Below are 15,401 nucleotides of genomic sequence, written 5' to 3'. Positions count from 1 at the left end.
CCCGCCGATTCATACCGTTTGCAAGCTTGAGACCCGCAAGGATCAAAATCATCATGGCTGTGTATGCGTCATGTACCTGCATCTCAAATTAATCGCAATGTCCGAGATCATGGTAATATAACAATTGCGACATTTCGACACATTCGTCGGTCGCGTCCGGCAAAGCTTCTCATCCGTGCCCTTATAGTCCTATAGAAGTGGCTTTCCCCTCTTGCTGAACGTTTAAAACATATCAAATGATAGATACAGAGAGAGGGAAAGGCAGGGATGTTAACCAGAAAGGTTTCCGGTAGGCTACCCTGCGCAGGGAAAGGGAATGAGGGGATTAAAGAGGGAAGAAAGAAGGAACGGGAAACACAGTCACAATCTGTCAATCAAGGCAGTCTCTCTCGAAAAAACAAAACAGTGGCTTGTAAGCCTTGATGGCAGTCGACTGTTGTGGCCACGGACCGAGGATCTTGGCCTCTGTGAAAGGGCAAGGATCAAGGCTGTCCAGAGCGCAACGCAGCTTACGTCAAAGCATATCAAAGATTTTATTAAAGCCGTGTGCGTCCCCGGTAAGCAATATATTAGGTGCCCAATGCCGTGTCCCAAGCCAACTTGTCGCGGACTGCTTAACCGTTATATACATGCTGTCGAATGTTCAGTTGAAGGACCATTGAATAATGCCTAACCAGTGCGAGTCCTTTGAGGTCTTTCTAAGCAGCAGCCAAGCGCGCGCATGTAAAGAGCAAACTCCCCTCGTTCTCCATAAATGCGTGAGTTGAGCCAGTATAACATAATTGACCACAGCTTCCACTTTGTATTCCAGTTAAAAAAGAAATGATGTTGGAGGTTCGTAATCTGTTCTCTTATAATGCAATCAAAACCATGGGCCACGTGTGCGGGCTGCCATTCGTCGTCTTTTTAGCGCAAGTTGGGATGATAGTGATCGTTTTGGTTGCCATTCCAAATTCGGCGGGATATTATGACCGATAGAAGTACCGAGGAACTCTGTGAAGATAACCTGTGGATAAAGCGCCTCGTTCAACATTGTGACAAGAATCATTGGCTCTGCTTGTATAGTAGTGTCACTTATGAAGGAAAACAGTGTGGATCAGATGCCTGCACATATTTAGTCTTTCTTGCCTCACAGTACGAAACAACTTCGTGTAGAAGCATTAAAACTACTTAGTTATAATTATAACAACCCTTACTTTAATTCACATCTTCGCACCGCGATGACTATCCTGAGGTGTCGATCCTGAACGAATCGCCTTAATATAGAACATCGTCCACAGGGGTGTCATGCGTCATGAAACGTCGTGGAAAAGTTATGGTACATGTTGCACAGCGCAATCTAGTTTAGGTAGAGATTGAAGAGTTCTTCGCACGCCTGAGCATGGCGACCGCGAGGTTGGTATTATTTTTTACTCATACTGATTGCACAAGAAGCGAATAATTTGATTATTCTTTAACTGAACCACGCGAAGTAAATGCTGCTAACCACTGATTTGAACCAAAATGAACATTGCGATCAACCACGTCGTACATCATGCATCGGCAAAGCTCATGTTTCCATGGTGTGAGACGATGCTAAATGCCGTCTAGCCTGTTGTGGAATGTCAGAAGTAGTGTTGGGTGATAAACCCGTTGTCGACAACCCTTGACAAATAGCCTCAAGGAAACATCAATGAGTGTTAATGGAAATACTAAAAGGATCGAGTTCAAATAGCAGGGCATCAAACGGAGGATGTGGTAAAACCAGACTCATAATTATAAATGCCTTACGTTGCTACTCTCAGTAAGAAGGGACAAGTAAAAGGCACAATTCTTATTAAAAGACAAATATATTCATTGAGGCCGCCCACTGTCCAAAAACCCATGCAGATCAGAGTCCTCCGGCAAAGGGTCCGCCCACCGCAAAGCACTAACGCAAAATTTCAGAACATTCGGCCTGCTTCGCCGGGTTATTGTACTGGCTGTTGAAAAATTCCAGCAGCCGGTTCATAGTCTTCAGCCGGCTAAAGTTGCCGAATCTGTTTTGCGCCGAGCAGGCGTTGTCGCCATCCTCGTAGTCCAGGTCGAAAACGGCGAGGCCGAACTGCAAGTGCGTGTAGTTGGCCCTTGCTTGGCAAAGTTTCTCGCACAGAGACTGCTCGTTGTCATAGACGAAAATGGTACCTGTTCGGGAGTCGTAGGTGCGCATAGCGTAGTGCACTTGATCATACTCCAAATTGCTCGAGTAAGGGTCTGTGCTACACAGATCCATATACCTTAAAGGTAGAGGCGGGGGAGGTTCCGGATCACACCTAGAGAACACCTCCGGTGAAGAGCTGGGCAGGAGCTTGGACCAACGGCCCTTCATGGTCACGGAGAGGGAGAGGGAGGGAGCGTCCGCTTCCTCATCAAAGGCAGCCAATGCGGCCATAGCATCGCGCAGGTCGTGAATGTTCAAGTCCGGTTGCGGCGGCTTACTCAGTAAAGTAGGTGGTGTTACGATGCACGGTACTCTGCGAAAATCTTCATAAAGCTGGTAACCGTGAGAGATAAAAAGGTCGGGCTTAAAAGAGTTCTTGAAATTATTCTTGAAGTAATCGTTCCATTTTTTTGTGGAAGAAACCGAACCGTAGACGGTGATCGAAGACTGACCGTGAGCTCTTATGTCCTGTACGTACACGTTGAGCTGTCGAAGGGTACTGAAGACTACGTCGGTCCCAAATGTGGTAAAGGTGTAGGCGGGAACGTCGATAACGCCGAAATTGAATACGCCGCGCTCGACAATCGGCCTCAACAGATTTCTAGCGCCGTCGTTCGCAATGTCTCTTGAAATGGTGCTTATGAGCGTGTAGGTGAAACCCACACCGAACTGCGTCTTGCTTCTGTTTCCGCCACTTTGTGCTTTCGCTAAAACTGTTCGCAGGGCAGAGCCGAACGCGAAGCTTTGGGTGAGTGTGTCAAAGCCATGTTTGTACATAGAGTCATAAAAGATGTAGTCGCAGAGCCCGTCTGGGGGAAATTTTGTAGACGTGGTCGTCAGGATGCCATATGTGCAGAAAAGGGCTTGATTTAAGGACCTAGGTCCAGACGGAGTAGCCGCGGCTGTACTTGTAGAAGTCATAGAGGCAGAAGTATCAGTTCTGTGCGTACTTGCGGTCGGTCTTGTTTTTGCTGTCGTAGGTGTCGTAGATGCAGTGGAAGTCGTGGTCGTAGTCGTCGTAAACATGTCGGGAAAATGGGTCGAAGTGGTGGGTGGAGTCGGTGAATGGGGTTTAGTTCGAAGAACTCTCAGCACTTCGATTGACATTGGCTGTGGATCAGGGTGGTCTCGCGCTGACTCCGGCAGGGGAAGTTCCTCTTCAGCGTCGGTGTCTGGGACAGCCTTGTCGTTCGTCTCGGGGTCCCCGTCCTGTCCAGTGCCCAGCATTGCCACTAGGATCATTGCCCACGAGACTGTCGCCACGGCTGTGAGAATGCAAAACGCGAGCATGACTAGCACTTCGGAATGCTTGCCGGATGGCCCATCCTGGACTGATTCGGCATGGTCTCCGGTGAGAGTGAGCGGCTGCAGAGTTGACTTGCCCAAGATGGACTGCTCGGGACTGTAGTCCATCGTCCAGGAAGTCAAGGAAGCACCGCTGTTGGGGGTTAGCCGTGCGGGGCTCTTCTTCTTCTTCTTCACCAGATGAAAATGGCACATACCCACGCGGGGAGATTGGCCAAGGTACGGGGGTGAATGCCAAGGAGGTATAAGTGCGGGAAAAAAAGCTAAGTAAAATAGTAGAATGTTTGGAATCAGAAAATATGTATGAATTGTTAGAAATCTTTAATAATAAGCAAATTAGATACATCAGGAAACAAAATAAAATACGCTTTTGGACATTCAGTGGAATTTTATATGGATTGGTTGCTTCAACTTCTACGCTTACTCTCGAGCGTACACGGACCACGAGAACAGGCGAATGATGGCGATGTGTATGCGATGTCCGCTGCTCTTTCCTATAGGTGTGAAAAGCTGCAGGATTGTATGAAAACAAAACTGCCAAACAAGTGAAGCGGCAGATGAAACCGGTTTTTCGGTTCCACGGAGTTGTACGTCGTAAATAAAAAATGCAGTCAGAATAGCTTCAAGGGTGGCGGAATAATAGCGCCTAGATCTTAAAACTATATTTGCGGTACCTTTCGTAGAAATTAGATGTACTTAGTATAGGACTTTATTCAGGCACAAAACTTAAGCACCCAAGATGTTGATGGCCAGCTGCACGAGCAGGCGCTGTTCTTCTACACCTTCAGCTCCTAGCCAGTCCAGCCAGGTCCCGATAGTATGAGATGGGGTAGGATAGAAACCCGATTGCACAGCAACCTGCCAGGAGACTAAATAGCGGAAGAGGTTGACATAATGTTCAGGGCGGTGGGGCATGAAAGATCGCGACCGAATTTGAACAGATAAAGCCGTATATACTGCTATGAAGTAACCAAAAAAGGATAGCGGAGGGATAAACATCTTGGTGGGAACAGCCGAAATAACAAAACGCAGACACAGAAAGGAACACACAAAACGTGGACGAAGCATTTTCAGCTTCGTCCACGTTTTGTGTGTTCCTTTCTGTGTCTGCGTTTTGTTATTTCGGCTGTTCCCACCAAGAAGTATGAACCAACTAGCTCAGTTTTCTACTCTTTTAAGGGATAAACATATTTTAAACATGGTATTTTTTTTCTAAAAATGTAAACTTGTTTCCTGACGTTTTTAACTTTCCCGAGGCGAGAGCAGCGCTCTTTGTGGCGTTAATATTTAACTAACAGTTTGGGTGAAGGGTTGATGCGGCTGGTGTCTCTAGCCCGGGACTCTAGAAGCTACAGCTCATGCCCGCGCTCGCTCGAGAAGTTGCTGAACTATTCGATGACTTAACTGTTACATTTGTTGATTTTCTTGGCAGGCTCATACCATATGATACAGGTCCGCCTTCTCTCCGGAGAAGTGGTATTATTCAATGATAGATGCCGGGTCCATGGCGTGTAGTCCAGGCGGATGATCAAAGGTCTGTCTTTGTTTCCGTCTGAGGTGAACTTCCTGCCCTTGCACGTTTTTCGGATGACATGAAGGTAATAAATATTGTCATCATCAGTCGGTCTGCGTCCGATGGAATAAAGAGACCTCTCCTAATGTTCTCCAATATTACCCATGTGTCTCCATTACCCATGCGACAGCATCAAAGAACTTCTTCGATCGAAGGACAAGCTTCGAGACCTATGCAACACGCTCAAGCTGCCAGTGTTCCAAGAAAGGGACTTCGCCTTTCTGCTTGAGTACTGCGATGTCTTGCAGCCCATCGCCTCTGCTTTGACACGCCTCCAAGCTGAAGCTGACTGCTTCTTCGGAGAACTGCTCCCAACTATTCTTCAATTGGAATCGAAGCTTCACGAGAAATTTGCTGCGGACTGTGTTTCTTGCAAGCGACTTTTGGATGCAGTTAGGAATGGATTCAACCGCAGGTTCGACCATCTTTTGAAGACGAAACCGAGTGCAAAAGAGGCAACAGTTGCTGCTGTTCTATAACCCTGTTTCAAGTTGCGGTGGTTTCCAACAGAAATGGAAGATTTCCGCCGTCATGCTCAGAAGCTTACAGAAGAAGCTGTTGTCGACTATGTCAGCACAGCACTAGCCGCGCATTCTTTCAGCACGCGAGGCAATGGGATCATCGGCGCCAGCAGCATCAAATGCGTCAGCTGACGCATTTTTTTTTTTCATTTGAAGAGACAAGCGGTATAACCAGCCGTAGCTCTCAGGAGGCGTTAGTGAAGCTTCAGTTTCTCAATTATTTACAAGATCCTCGAGTTGATGTGGCTATGCTTCATTCTTATCCACTAATAAGAGGCGCCTTCCTCAAGTATAATACTGCGACGTGCTCGCCTGCTCCTGTAGAGAGGCCTTTTTCATTTGCCTCCCTTGTAGCGCGCCCATATCGCGGGGCTCTTTCGGATCGGCAGTTCGAGCAAATGTTGTTACTTAAGACCTTCAAGTAAACGTAACGAATACTTTTTGCCTAATAAAAACGTTCAGCCATTTTACTTCTATTGTTATTTTCATTCTAACTTTACAAGAATAGTTTTCAGCTTCAGAAGTATGTTATCGCAGTACTGGCAAACTAACTGTTCGGTTCCCAAGCGCACGGAGCTTGCATCATTTTGTTTGATCAAAGGCACAGACCATCGGGTAAGTACTCTATAGTATCGAACCGAAAACAGAAAACGTTTCAGGTTTATTCATATAGTCAAGTGCTCACAGATTGGTTCGCCAATTATATTACCGGCATTATTAGACAGTGATTTCAGTTATGTAAACTTCATTAGTCGTAATATAACCTGTATTGTATTTGATATTTTAGTGATGTATCGAAGTATCGACGATACAGTATCGAGTATCTGCATCGAAAATTGATTTCGGTTCTGTATCTTGTATCGGTATCGGAGATACAATTTTCAAAGGTATCGAGTATCGTATCGAAGATACTATTTTGAAGTATCTTGCTCAGCCCTCTTCCTGTAGACGTGAGCTATGCAGTGCTCATTTTTGAAACAGCGCAGTGCTCACCTCATGGCGTTGCCGTGAAGTCATCCAGTATTTCACAATCAATGGTTGAACACGTAGAGGACGGAACTTCGTTCACTTCTTCAACGGAGTTCCAACGTTACTTTTGCCGAGCCAAAATCAAGTATACGTGTCGAATTTGATAATGATGGATTTTTATGGCGCAAGGGCATCTGTGGCCGAAGAGCGCCATGACAGAAGATATTTTCTAATACTCAAGGCGAGGTCTAAGACCCATTTCCAAAGCACTTCACCCTAAAGAAGCCGAGCACCTGGCCAGGGGAAAGCTTGTACCCATTGTATACCACCGGTGCGTAGCTTGCGGCACTGGGGATCGAACCCGCACCTCCCGCATGGTAGGCGGATGCTCAAACGACTATGCCACCGCTGCGGTCACTTGTCGAATTTCAGTCGGTCTGCTGAGTGAGGCTCTTCCTTCTCGGTGTTTGTTGTAATTTATGCTACGCTGAACTAAACTGACAAAAACATGTTAACACAGCTAAGGCCTTTCTTTTAGGGCAAATACATTCACTGAGACCTAAATTTGGTCTGACTCCCTCAATGTATAAAGCACACACATTATGTGCAAAGCAGGCGGATACACTATCGAAGGTGCAACGCTATCGGCGCCAATACGGCGCATTCAAAAATTGTGAAGCGCGCCATCGCCTAATTATGCATTGAGTCCTCGCTTTCAAAGTCCTGTCCGCACCAAATGCACGATAGCCTAAGAAATCAGATTGGACGCCTTATGGCTGCTGGCTTCCCCTTGGTGGTGTTGACTGCCGTCGCTGAAACCCTCCTTCAGAAAACAAAACGCTGCACCAGTACAAAGAATCCTGAAGACAGGGGCCGTACGGTAAAACCTGAAGTTATGCCTTATGTGCACAAAGTGTCACACAATTTCAAGAAGGTGGCTAACAGGCACAAAGTACTGCTCGTTTTTTCAGCCCCAAACCAATTGAACAAACTTATACCCCGGATTTGTGGCACTGAGTGGCCTGGGTGAACTAACAACACCAGCGTACCTTCATACGCTGTATGGAAGGAGTGGTGTACGAGATACCCCTGACCTGTGGAATCTCCTATATAGGGCAAACAGGAAGGTGCATCAACAAACGCCTTGGGGAACATGACAAAATGGTGGAGAATAATAAAGGTAAATACGTCAATTTGGTCACTTAACAGGGGTAAGTGTGCGCCTCGACGGGAAAGGCGAGGATTCTAGAAAGAAGAATGATCAAGCAGGCGAGGCTTTTATTGGAAGCCTTTCACATAAAGAAAAAGGCAGCCTTATGCGTAAGTGATACGTCAATTAAGTTGTATGCGGCGGAGTACGATTTTCTGTGCGATAATGTTTGTGCGGGGTGATAAGTCATGGCTGCAGTATAAGACACGTGGTGTGAAAATGAGGGCATTGCCTGAGGCTATAATTGTATGTGTTTTTCTAGCAATAAACGGTTGGAATTTGGCGCCTGTTCGTTGTCTCCTCGTCTCTTTTGTCCTTGTGAAATTATTTGCCCGTAGGTGGTTTTTTTCCAAGTTTCAAGATTGAGAGAATACCTTCGCCGTGCTGTTCGCCAGCATGCAGTTCAGTCCAGCAGCCCTTCATTGTAACTGACAGAGCAAGCGCCAGAGCACCTGCGTCCTTGCTGAGCTCCCCGAGTGCTCGCATTGCATCGTGTAGGTCGTGGTTGTCCCGTTGCCGGTGCCGTGGCTTGACCAGCTCCGTTGGTGGTGTGGCCAAGCAAGGCGTTCTCTCCCAATCCTGGAACAACTGGTAGCCATGAGAAATAGACAGGTCCGGCTTGAGCTCGTTCTTCATCGCGAACTGTTTTTTGAAGTAGTCGTTCCACACACTATTAAAAGGTATCACGCCGACGACCAGGAACGCATCCCGCCCCCTATCTCTTAGTTGCTTTAAATCTCTGCTCAGGACTGAGATACGAGGTCTGTTAGAAAAGTATCCGACCTTTTGCCTTAAAAAAAAAACTTGCATAACTGGAGCATTGCAAACCTAGTCATCTTTAAAGTAGTCTACTTGGGACTCCACACACTTCTCCCAGCGGTGCTGCCATTGTGGGAAGTATTCCGTAAAGGCCCTTTTCGGAATGGAGTTTAGCTCAGCTGTCGTTGCAGCCATAATGTTCTTCCTTGTCTGAAATCGCGCTCCTTTCAAGGGTCTTTTGATTTTGGGAACCAGCCAGAAATCGCAGGGGCCATATCAGGACAGTAAGGAGTCTGTTGAACTACAGGAGTCTGGTTTTTCACCAAAAAATCTGATTCGAGTGCGAGGAATGTGCAGGAGCATTGGCGCGATGGGTGCGCCAATTTCCTGTTGACCTCAGCTCCGGGTTCTTGCGCCGCACAGCATCACGTAGGCAACGGAGGACATCCCTGTAGTACTCTTTGGTCATTGTTTGACCCTGTGGAGTGCGTACTCGTGGTCTGCCACACAGAGGGTGTCAAAGAAAGCATTCAGCATCACTTTCACATTGCTGCGCAATTGGCGGGCCTTCTTAAGTCTTGGTGACGTGGAATGCTTCCACTCTGACGACTGGGATCTGGTTTCCGGGTCGTACCTGTACACCCAAGACTCGTCACTAGTGATTATGATGTTGATGAAGTCGGGGTCACTGTTTGCGGAATCCAGCATGTCCTGTGAGACTTCAACACGAAGCTGCTTTTGCTCCACCGTGAGCAGCTTCGGCACGAATTTCTCCGCAACTCTCTCCATGGCCAAATCTTCGGTGAGAATGGAATGTGCGGAGAAATTGCTCATGTCCACCTCTTGCTCAATTTCTCGGATAGTCACGCGACAGTCCCGCTTCACCATGGCGTTCAGTTCGGCAATGACCTGGTCATTTCGGCATGTTGATGGCCGATTGGAGCGTGGCTCGTTCTCCACCGATGTGCGGCCATCTTTAAAACAATTGTAACACTGCTTAAACTGTGTGCTGCTCATAGCATCTTCACCGAAAGCCGTCTGAATATTTCGAATGGTTTCCACTCGGCTGTCGCCAAGTTTATGGCAAAATTTGTTGCAGTAGCGCTGCTCCTTTCACTCCGCCATTTTCCTTGCAATAAAAAACCGACGAGAGCACTGCACACTGCCTCACTCAAACGCTGCTTCCCATCGACTGACGCTATCGGCAGGCGGGAAAAAATTCATGCATGCGCATGAAGGTTCAAGGTCACCTGATGCAAGCGCGCTTGTCTCATATCCATCAGGTGTTCGCAAAAAAAAAAAAAATAAAGTCGGATACTTTTCTAACAGACCTCGTAGCACCGAGCACTTCGTTTATCTGCGTCTGCTTCATGCCGCAAACGGGACAGTCGATAATTCCCAAGCGCGACACGTTATTTTGGAGGAACTGATCTATGGTACTAGTAGAAGAGAACCTCAGGCGCACTATCGTAATAGGCTACCAGCCCATATGAAAGTCAGCATTGACAAGAAAAGTTTCGATCTATATAGCGTCGTTTGCACGAACCCGACAGGGCCGAGTCAAGTTCAAAAGCTGCCTTTCAAGGAATCCAATTGTCTGGTTGAAAACCGGTTACTGGGTTTATGTAAACGCCGCGGACTTGGCTTGGGGAGTCAACTGTACTCGACCCCTCTCCTCCGCCGCAAGGGGTGGGTTGACAGCAATCCTCTCCGCAGTTTACACTTAATAACCTTTCACGCTTGGGGAAAGCTTTTTCTTCACGGAAGAAGAAAAGCGGGAGCCGGATTACAACTAGTGGGGTAGCGCCTCGCAGGAGGTGCCCCGAGAGTTGACTCGCTCCTGTCGAATTCATGTAAATATACACTCGTCGAATTAGGCAGAACTCAGCTCAATCTCCCGACTTGACCCGCTGCTGCCGGGTTCATGTAAGCGAAGCTATTAACGAGTTGTCAGGGGACAAAAATGTTAGTAAAGCTGCTTTAAGAGGCGATATTTTTGTTTCGCTGAAGGTATTTAATGTTATTTGTTTTTAATTTGTGGTTCCAAAAAGAGTGGAGAATTGTGACAATTTAATGTGGAGTCATAACCGGGCGGAGAGACGATTTGGGGGCTTAAGTGTTTGGTGCCAACACGCTGGATTAGCCTTGCGTTTAATCCGCCGCCATTTGCTGCATCGTAACGACGCATTGAAAAAATAAAGATAACAGTTAGTGGCATAGTCTTGTGGCCGAGCCAAGCACACAAGCACTCACAAAAGCCCAACTGCCACTGTCACCATTTAAAGCCCTGTTAAGTACCTTCAAGAATTTGTAAGAGGAGGCAACAAGCCCGAGTTTATTTTTTTTAGTTTATTTGAATTTACAAATGGCGCCGCAAATTAGCATACATTTAGTCGTGGACGGTAAATTCAACTGAGCCAAGTTCAAAGATGTCAGATAAAACTTTTTTTTTGACCGACATAACAAAGAAACGAAACCAAAGCCTAGATAGGGTTGAATACAAAAGCTTATCTACGCGCAAAACGGGTCGGCTTGAACGCTGCTGTCGAAAGACCTGGCCGGTAAAGGTCGCTACCTCTTCTAAGGTCGCGAACACTAAATAAAAACGCTAAATAAATGCTATATCAATAACGGTAAACCAAAACTTCGGCTGTCAGCCAGCGTTCATGTTTGCCTTCCCTCTCGTTCGCGTTTTAGGGCTTTTTTTATGTTTATGCTTAACGTAGCACCCTCCAATGGCAACATTGGACATCGACTCGACGATACCACATGCAGTTTCTACATAAAAGGACGCATACGAAAAAGCGTAAATTATAGTACAGCATATCGAACAGTTTTCACAGAAATTTACAACGTACGATAGCCCCTCAGTAGATTAGATAAATGGTGGTCACTGCTGGAGGGACAAAGCCATCACACTGTGGCGCCATCTAATAGCAGTTCCGAAAGCCACTTGAACTGCGGGACGCCTATGCCCAGAGGTTTTTTTTTTTTTTTTGGCATCGAAAGACGAATAGGAGAACGCGTCAACAATAAAATACCAAACACATTTTAATGAAATGTGGAACATCCTGAGGAAAAAATTGAAAATTGGTCTTTGAGTTAAGGAAATGGCGCAGTATCTGTCTCACATCTCGGTGGACACGCTAACCGCGCCGTAAGGTAAGCGATAATGGAGGGAGTGAAAGAAAAAAAGAAGAAAGAGGTGCCGTAGTGGAGGGCTCTGGAATAATTACGACCAGCTGAGGACCTTTAACGTGCAATGGCATCGCTCAGCACATAGGTGCCTCTTGAGTTTCGCTTTCCTCGAAACGCGACCGCCATGGCCGGGATCGGCCGTCACTGAATTAAATAACCCGAAATATAAACTAGAAACAGCCCAGATAACCTTGAACAAAAGACAGCAACCAGCGGGATGTCCAAAGAAGGCAAAAGACTGCTGCGTGAAATAACAACTAAATTACTTACTGCTACAGCCTATGGGCAGCATTACAAGAAGAAAAAAACAGCAAGCATAGAAAGAAGCAAATATAAAGCGGGCAATTGAAAACCAATAACAACATTAAGGCCTCTGCCAGCGTTGTAGGGAGCGCATTGTCGCTCCCTACATAGCGTTGCAGTCGCGTTGCAGGCTGACACGTAAGTTCCCGGCTCCAAATACACATCCATTTTTCCGCGCTGAAAAAATGGGACTGCTGAAAAAAAAAAAAAGGCCCGAGGAAATAAAAAAAAACCGCCACGCTATGCCGCACTAGTGATTGAGAGATTTCTACCGTTTATCCTCTGGCTACACTGCACTTATTGTAGAAGAGAGGAGGAAAATGGTTCACAAAACGCGAACAATGAGTTTGGAAAAGAGCGGAGACTCAGGCGACTGGCCTAATAAGTTTACTGCCCAGGACTTCAGCCGAGACGACAACCGACGCGAAATATTCGTTTGTGCAATGAGGCATCCCTCTCGCCCCCATTTCCTCTGCACGCATACGTCCATATAGGATTACAAAAAACGAAACGGAGCACAGTTTCCTTTTAGGCAAGTATATCCACCACACAAGTTCCGAACATCCGGAATATCTCGAACGCTCAAGTTGCTTGCCTAGCAGACGAAGGCGCTTGCGAAGGCGGAAGGCATTTCACTGGCGACGCAGTCCAACATCACCCGCGTTTGGGGCGCCAAAGTTCCGAACACGTCTTCTCCTGTGTTGCGTCTGTGTACTGGCTACTAAAGAAATCCGGCAGCGAAACCACCATCTCTAATCTGCTATTACAAAAAACGAAACGGAGCACAGTTTTCTTTTAGGCAAGTATATCCACTACACATATTTTTTTCAGAACATCCGGAATATCTCGAACGCTCAAGTTGCTTGCCTAGCAGACGAAGACGCTTGCGAAGGCGAAGGCATGTCGCTGGCGAAGCAGTCCAACATCACCCGCGTTTGGGGCGCCAAAGTTCCGAACACGTCTTCTCCTGTGTTGCGTCTGCGTACTGGCTACTAAAGAAATCCAGCAGCGAAACCACCATCTCTAATCTGCTGAAACGGGTAAACCGGTTCAGCGTCGAGCAGACGTTGTCACCATCATCGTACTCCAGGTCGAAAACTGCCAAGCCGAACATCAGCTGGGTGTAGTTCGCCTTCACCTTGCAAAGTTTCTCGCATAGTCCTCGTTCGTTGTCATAGAAAAATATGAGGCGGCTGTTGGCGTCGTACGCTCGCATGGCGTAGGCGTCGTAATCGTACTCAATTGTTTTCGAAAAAGTTGTGTCGTTGCAGACTGACACGTAAGTTCCAGGTGGACGCCGGGATTTGTCGTTGCACTGCGAAAACGCTTTGGGAGAATCAGTAAGGAGTTCGCTCCAGCGGCCCTTCATGGTGACTGAGAGAGAGAGCGCCGGAACTTCAGCTTGTGCTCTGCTGACCTTCGCCAGCGCCTCCACAGCATCGCGCAGGTCGTGGATGTTCTGCTGCGGGTGGGGCGGTTTGGCCAGCAATGTCGGTGGTGTGGCCAAGCACGGCGTTCTCTCCCAGTCCTCGTACATCTGGAAGCCGTGGGAAATGAACAGGCTTGGCCTGCACGCGCTGTTGTCCTCGAAATTGTCCTTGAAGTACCTGCTCCATGTGCTATTGAAGGATATTACGCCCATGACCGAGTACGCAGCCTTCCCCCCTGATCTTAAGCGCTGCAAATATTTGTTCAGCAGTTCGATGGCTTTGAACATTTGGTTTACATCTTGCTGCTGCAAGCCGTAAACGGGACAGTCAATAACGCCCAAGTGCGACACGCCACGTTTAATTAACGGATCTAGAGCAGCTGTAAAGCTGTCGTCAAAGTGCTGAGGGAGGTACGGCAGGTATGCAAAGGCGAACCCCAGGCCGAACTGCGTGTTCGTGTAGCGGCCGCTTTCTACCTGCCTAAAAACGGCCTCCAAATCGGCGTTATATGGAGGGTGTTGGCCTAGCTTGTTGTAGCCGCCCTTGTACATAGAATCATAGAAGATGTAGTCACACAGGCCGTCCCTGGGGAATTTCGTGCCTGCGGTCGTGCTGGTGCCGTACGTACAGAAGAGCGCCTGACTGAGCGGCTTCTGTCCAGCTGTTGTTGTGGATGTCGTCACAGCTGTTGTTGTAGCCGGTGGTCTTGAGCTTGAAGTCGTACGAGCCGTGGTTGTTGCCGCCGGGGGCGGAGGTCCTGGTGTAGAGAACGTCGCCGGGAATGTAGAGCGTCGGGTTGGGACGGTCACAGGCGCCAGCGTTGGCGGCGTTGCCCGTGGTACTTCCAACAGTTCAATAATCACCTCCTCGGTAGGGCGCGTCTCTTTACCTAGCCCGGTGCCACCGGTGAAAAAATCGTCGTCGAAGGTCTGCAGTTCTTCATCGCCTTCATCTAAGGCTGCGACGATGATCATAGCCCATGCAATGGCCGACACCAGTGCGATGACTAGGAAGGCGACCATGATGAGTGCTTTGGTGCATCTCTGTTCGTCCTCTCCTCCTGCGGTTTCTGCGGTTCGGTACAGCTCACCCGAGGTGATGAACTTCTCCGGCGCGTATTCCATGGGCATGGGCGGACAGGTAGACACCGCATATAGGGTTAGCTACGAGCTATGATGCAGCTCTGCCCTGAGCTGCGCTGCTTCGTCTTCTACGAGGTTGGCACGCGACCACGCGTGATGCTGGCTTCTCGTCTCTCACTATTCCAGAGCTTTTCAGAATCTTGCTTGATGTCAGAAACGCGAACAACCTCTTGATGAACAAATTATTTTTCCCTAAAGAGGAAAAGGCCGGTTTTAGAAAACACGCAGAGAAGAGCTATGTGAAGATAGTTTTCTGAACGGTACGCGATTAACAATAGCACGGCCATCAAAACTTTGACCCCGTTTTCGATCGTTCTGAGCGTATTTTCGCGTTGTAATGGAATATCCATACCAGGAATGAATTCGCAACAGCTTGGCTCTCATGCCTCTGACCGGCCGGGGTCAGCACTGCAGACGAAGTTGCCTAGTCGTCTTATCCACATGATGCAGAGTCTAGCGAACACGGAGTGGGAAATGGGGCGCTACCTGCTGAATGGAAGCCCGGGAAAATAATTTTCACCCCTAAACCAAATAAGCCCATTAACGCCCAAAATCTCCGTCTCATTTCTCTGATTTTGTGCCTGGGCAAACTGTTTGATCATGTCATCCTCACCCGTCTCACGCAACATATGGAACCCCATGGACTATATCCCCATACTATGATAGGATTTCGAGCCCTTCTCTCGGCACAGGACGCCCTGCTGCAGATTTCACGCGCTATCCTCAATGACATGTTACATCACACCAGAGCAATCCTGGCAGTCGACCTCACCAAAGCATTCGACAAAGTTACGCACAGCGCCATCCTGCAG

The 15,401-nt window shown here is 47.8% G+C and overlaps 3 protein-coding genes across 3 annotated transcripts in view; all 3 read right to left on the bottom strand.

Annotated features, from left to right (window-relative positions):
* The window catches only part of LOC149364528 (uncharacterized), a 180,765-nt gene that overhangs the window by 113,447 nt on the left and 51,917 nt on the right, over positions 1-15,401 (bottom strand). The gene's annotated exons all lie outside the window — the stretch shown is intronic.
* LOC149364534 (uncharacterized) lies at positions 1,910-3,592 on the bottom strand. Its single transcript, XM_089567512.1, has one exon. The coding sequence runs from the start codon at positions 3,590-3,592 to the stop codon at positions 1,910-1,912; it is 1,683 nt and encodes a 560-aa protein (XP_089423638.1).
* LOC149364533 (uncharacterized) lies at positions 12,869-14,571 on the bottom strand. Its single transcript, XM_089570141.1, has one exon. The coding sequence runs from the start codon at positions 14,569-14,571 to the stop codon at positions 12,943-12,945; it is 1,629 nt and encodes a 542-aa protein (XP_089426267.1). The 3' UTR covers positions 12,869-12,942.

Source organism: Amblyomma mixtum, chromosome 2, assembly GCF_055824585.1.
Source record: "Amblyomma mixtum isolate Tamu chromosome 2, ASM5582458v1, whole genome shotgun sequence".
Classification (NCBI taxonomy): domain Eukaryota; kingdom Metazoa; phylum Arthropoda; class Arachnida; order Ixodida; family Ixodidae; genus Amblyomma; species Amblyomma mixtum.
This window is presented reverse-complemented; position numbering and strand designations above follow the sequence as displayed.

What these genes read in the sequence shown, in the direction of transcription:
- LOC149364533 (XM_089570141.1), bottom strand. Translation starts at nt 14,571, where the DNA reads ATGGAATACGCGCCGGAGAAGTTCATCACCTCGGGTGAGCTGTACCGA.
- LOC149364534 (XM_089567512.1), bottom strand. Translation starts at nt 3,592, where the DNA reads ATGGACTACAGTCCCGAGCAGTCCATCTTGGGCAAGTCAACTCTGCAG.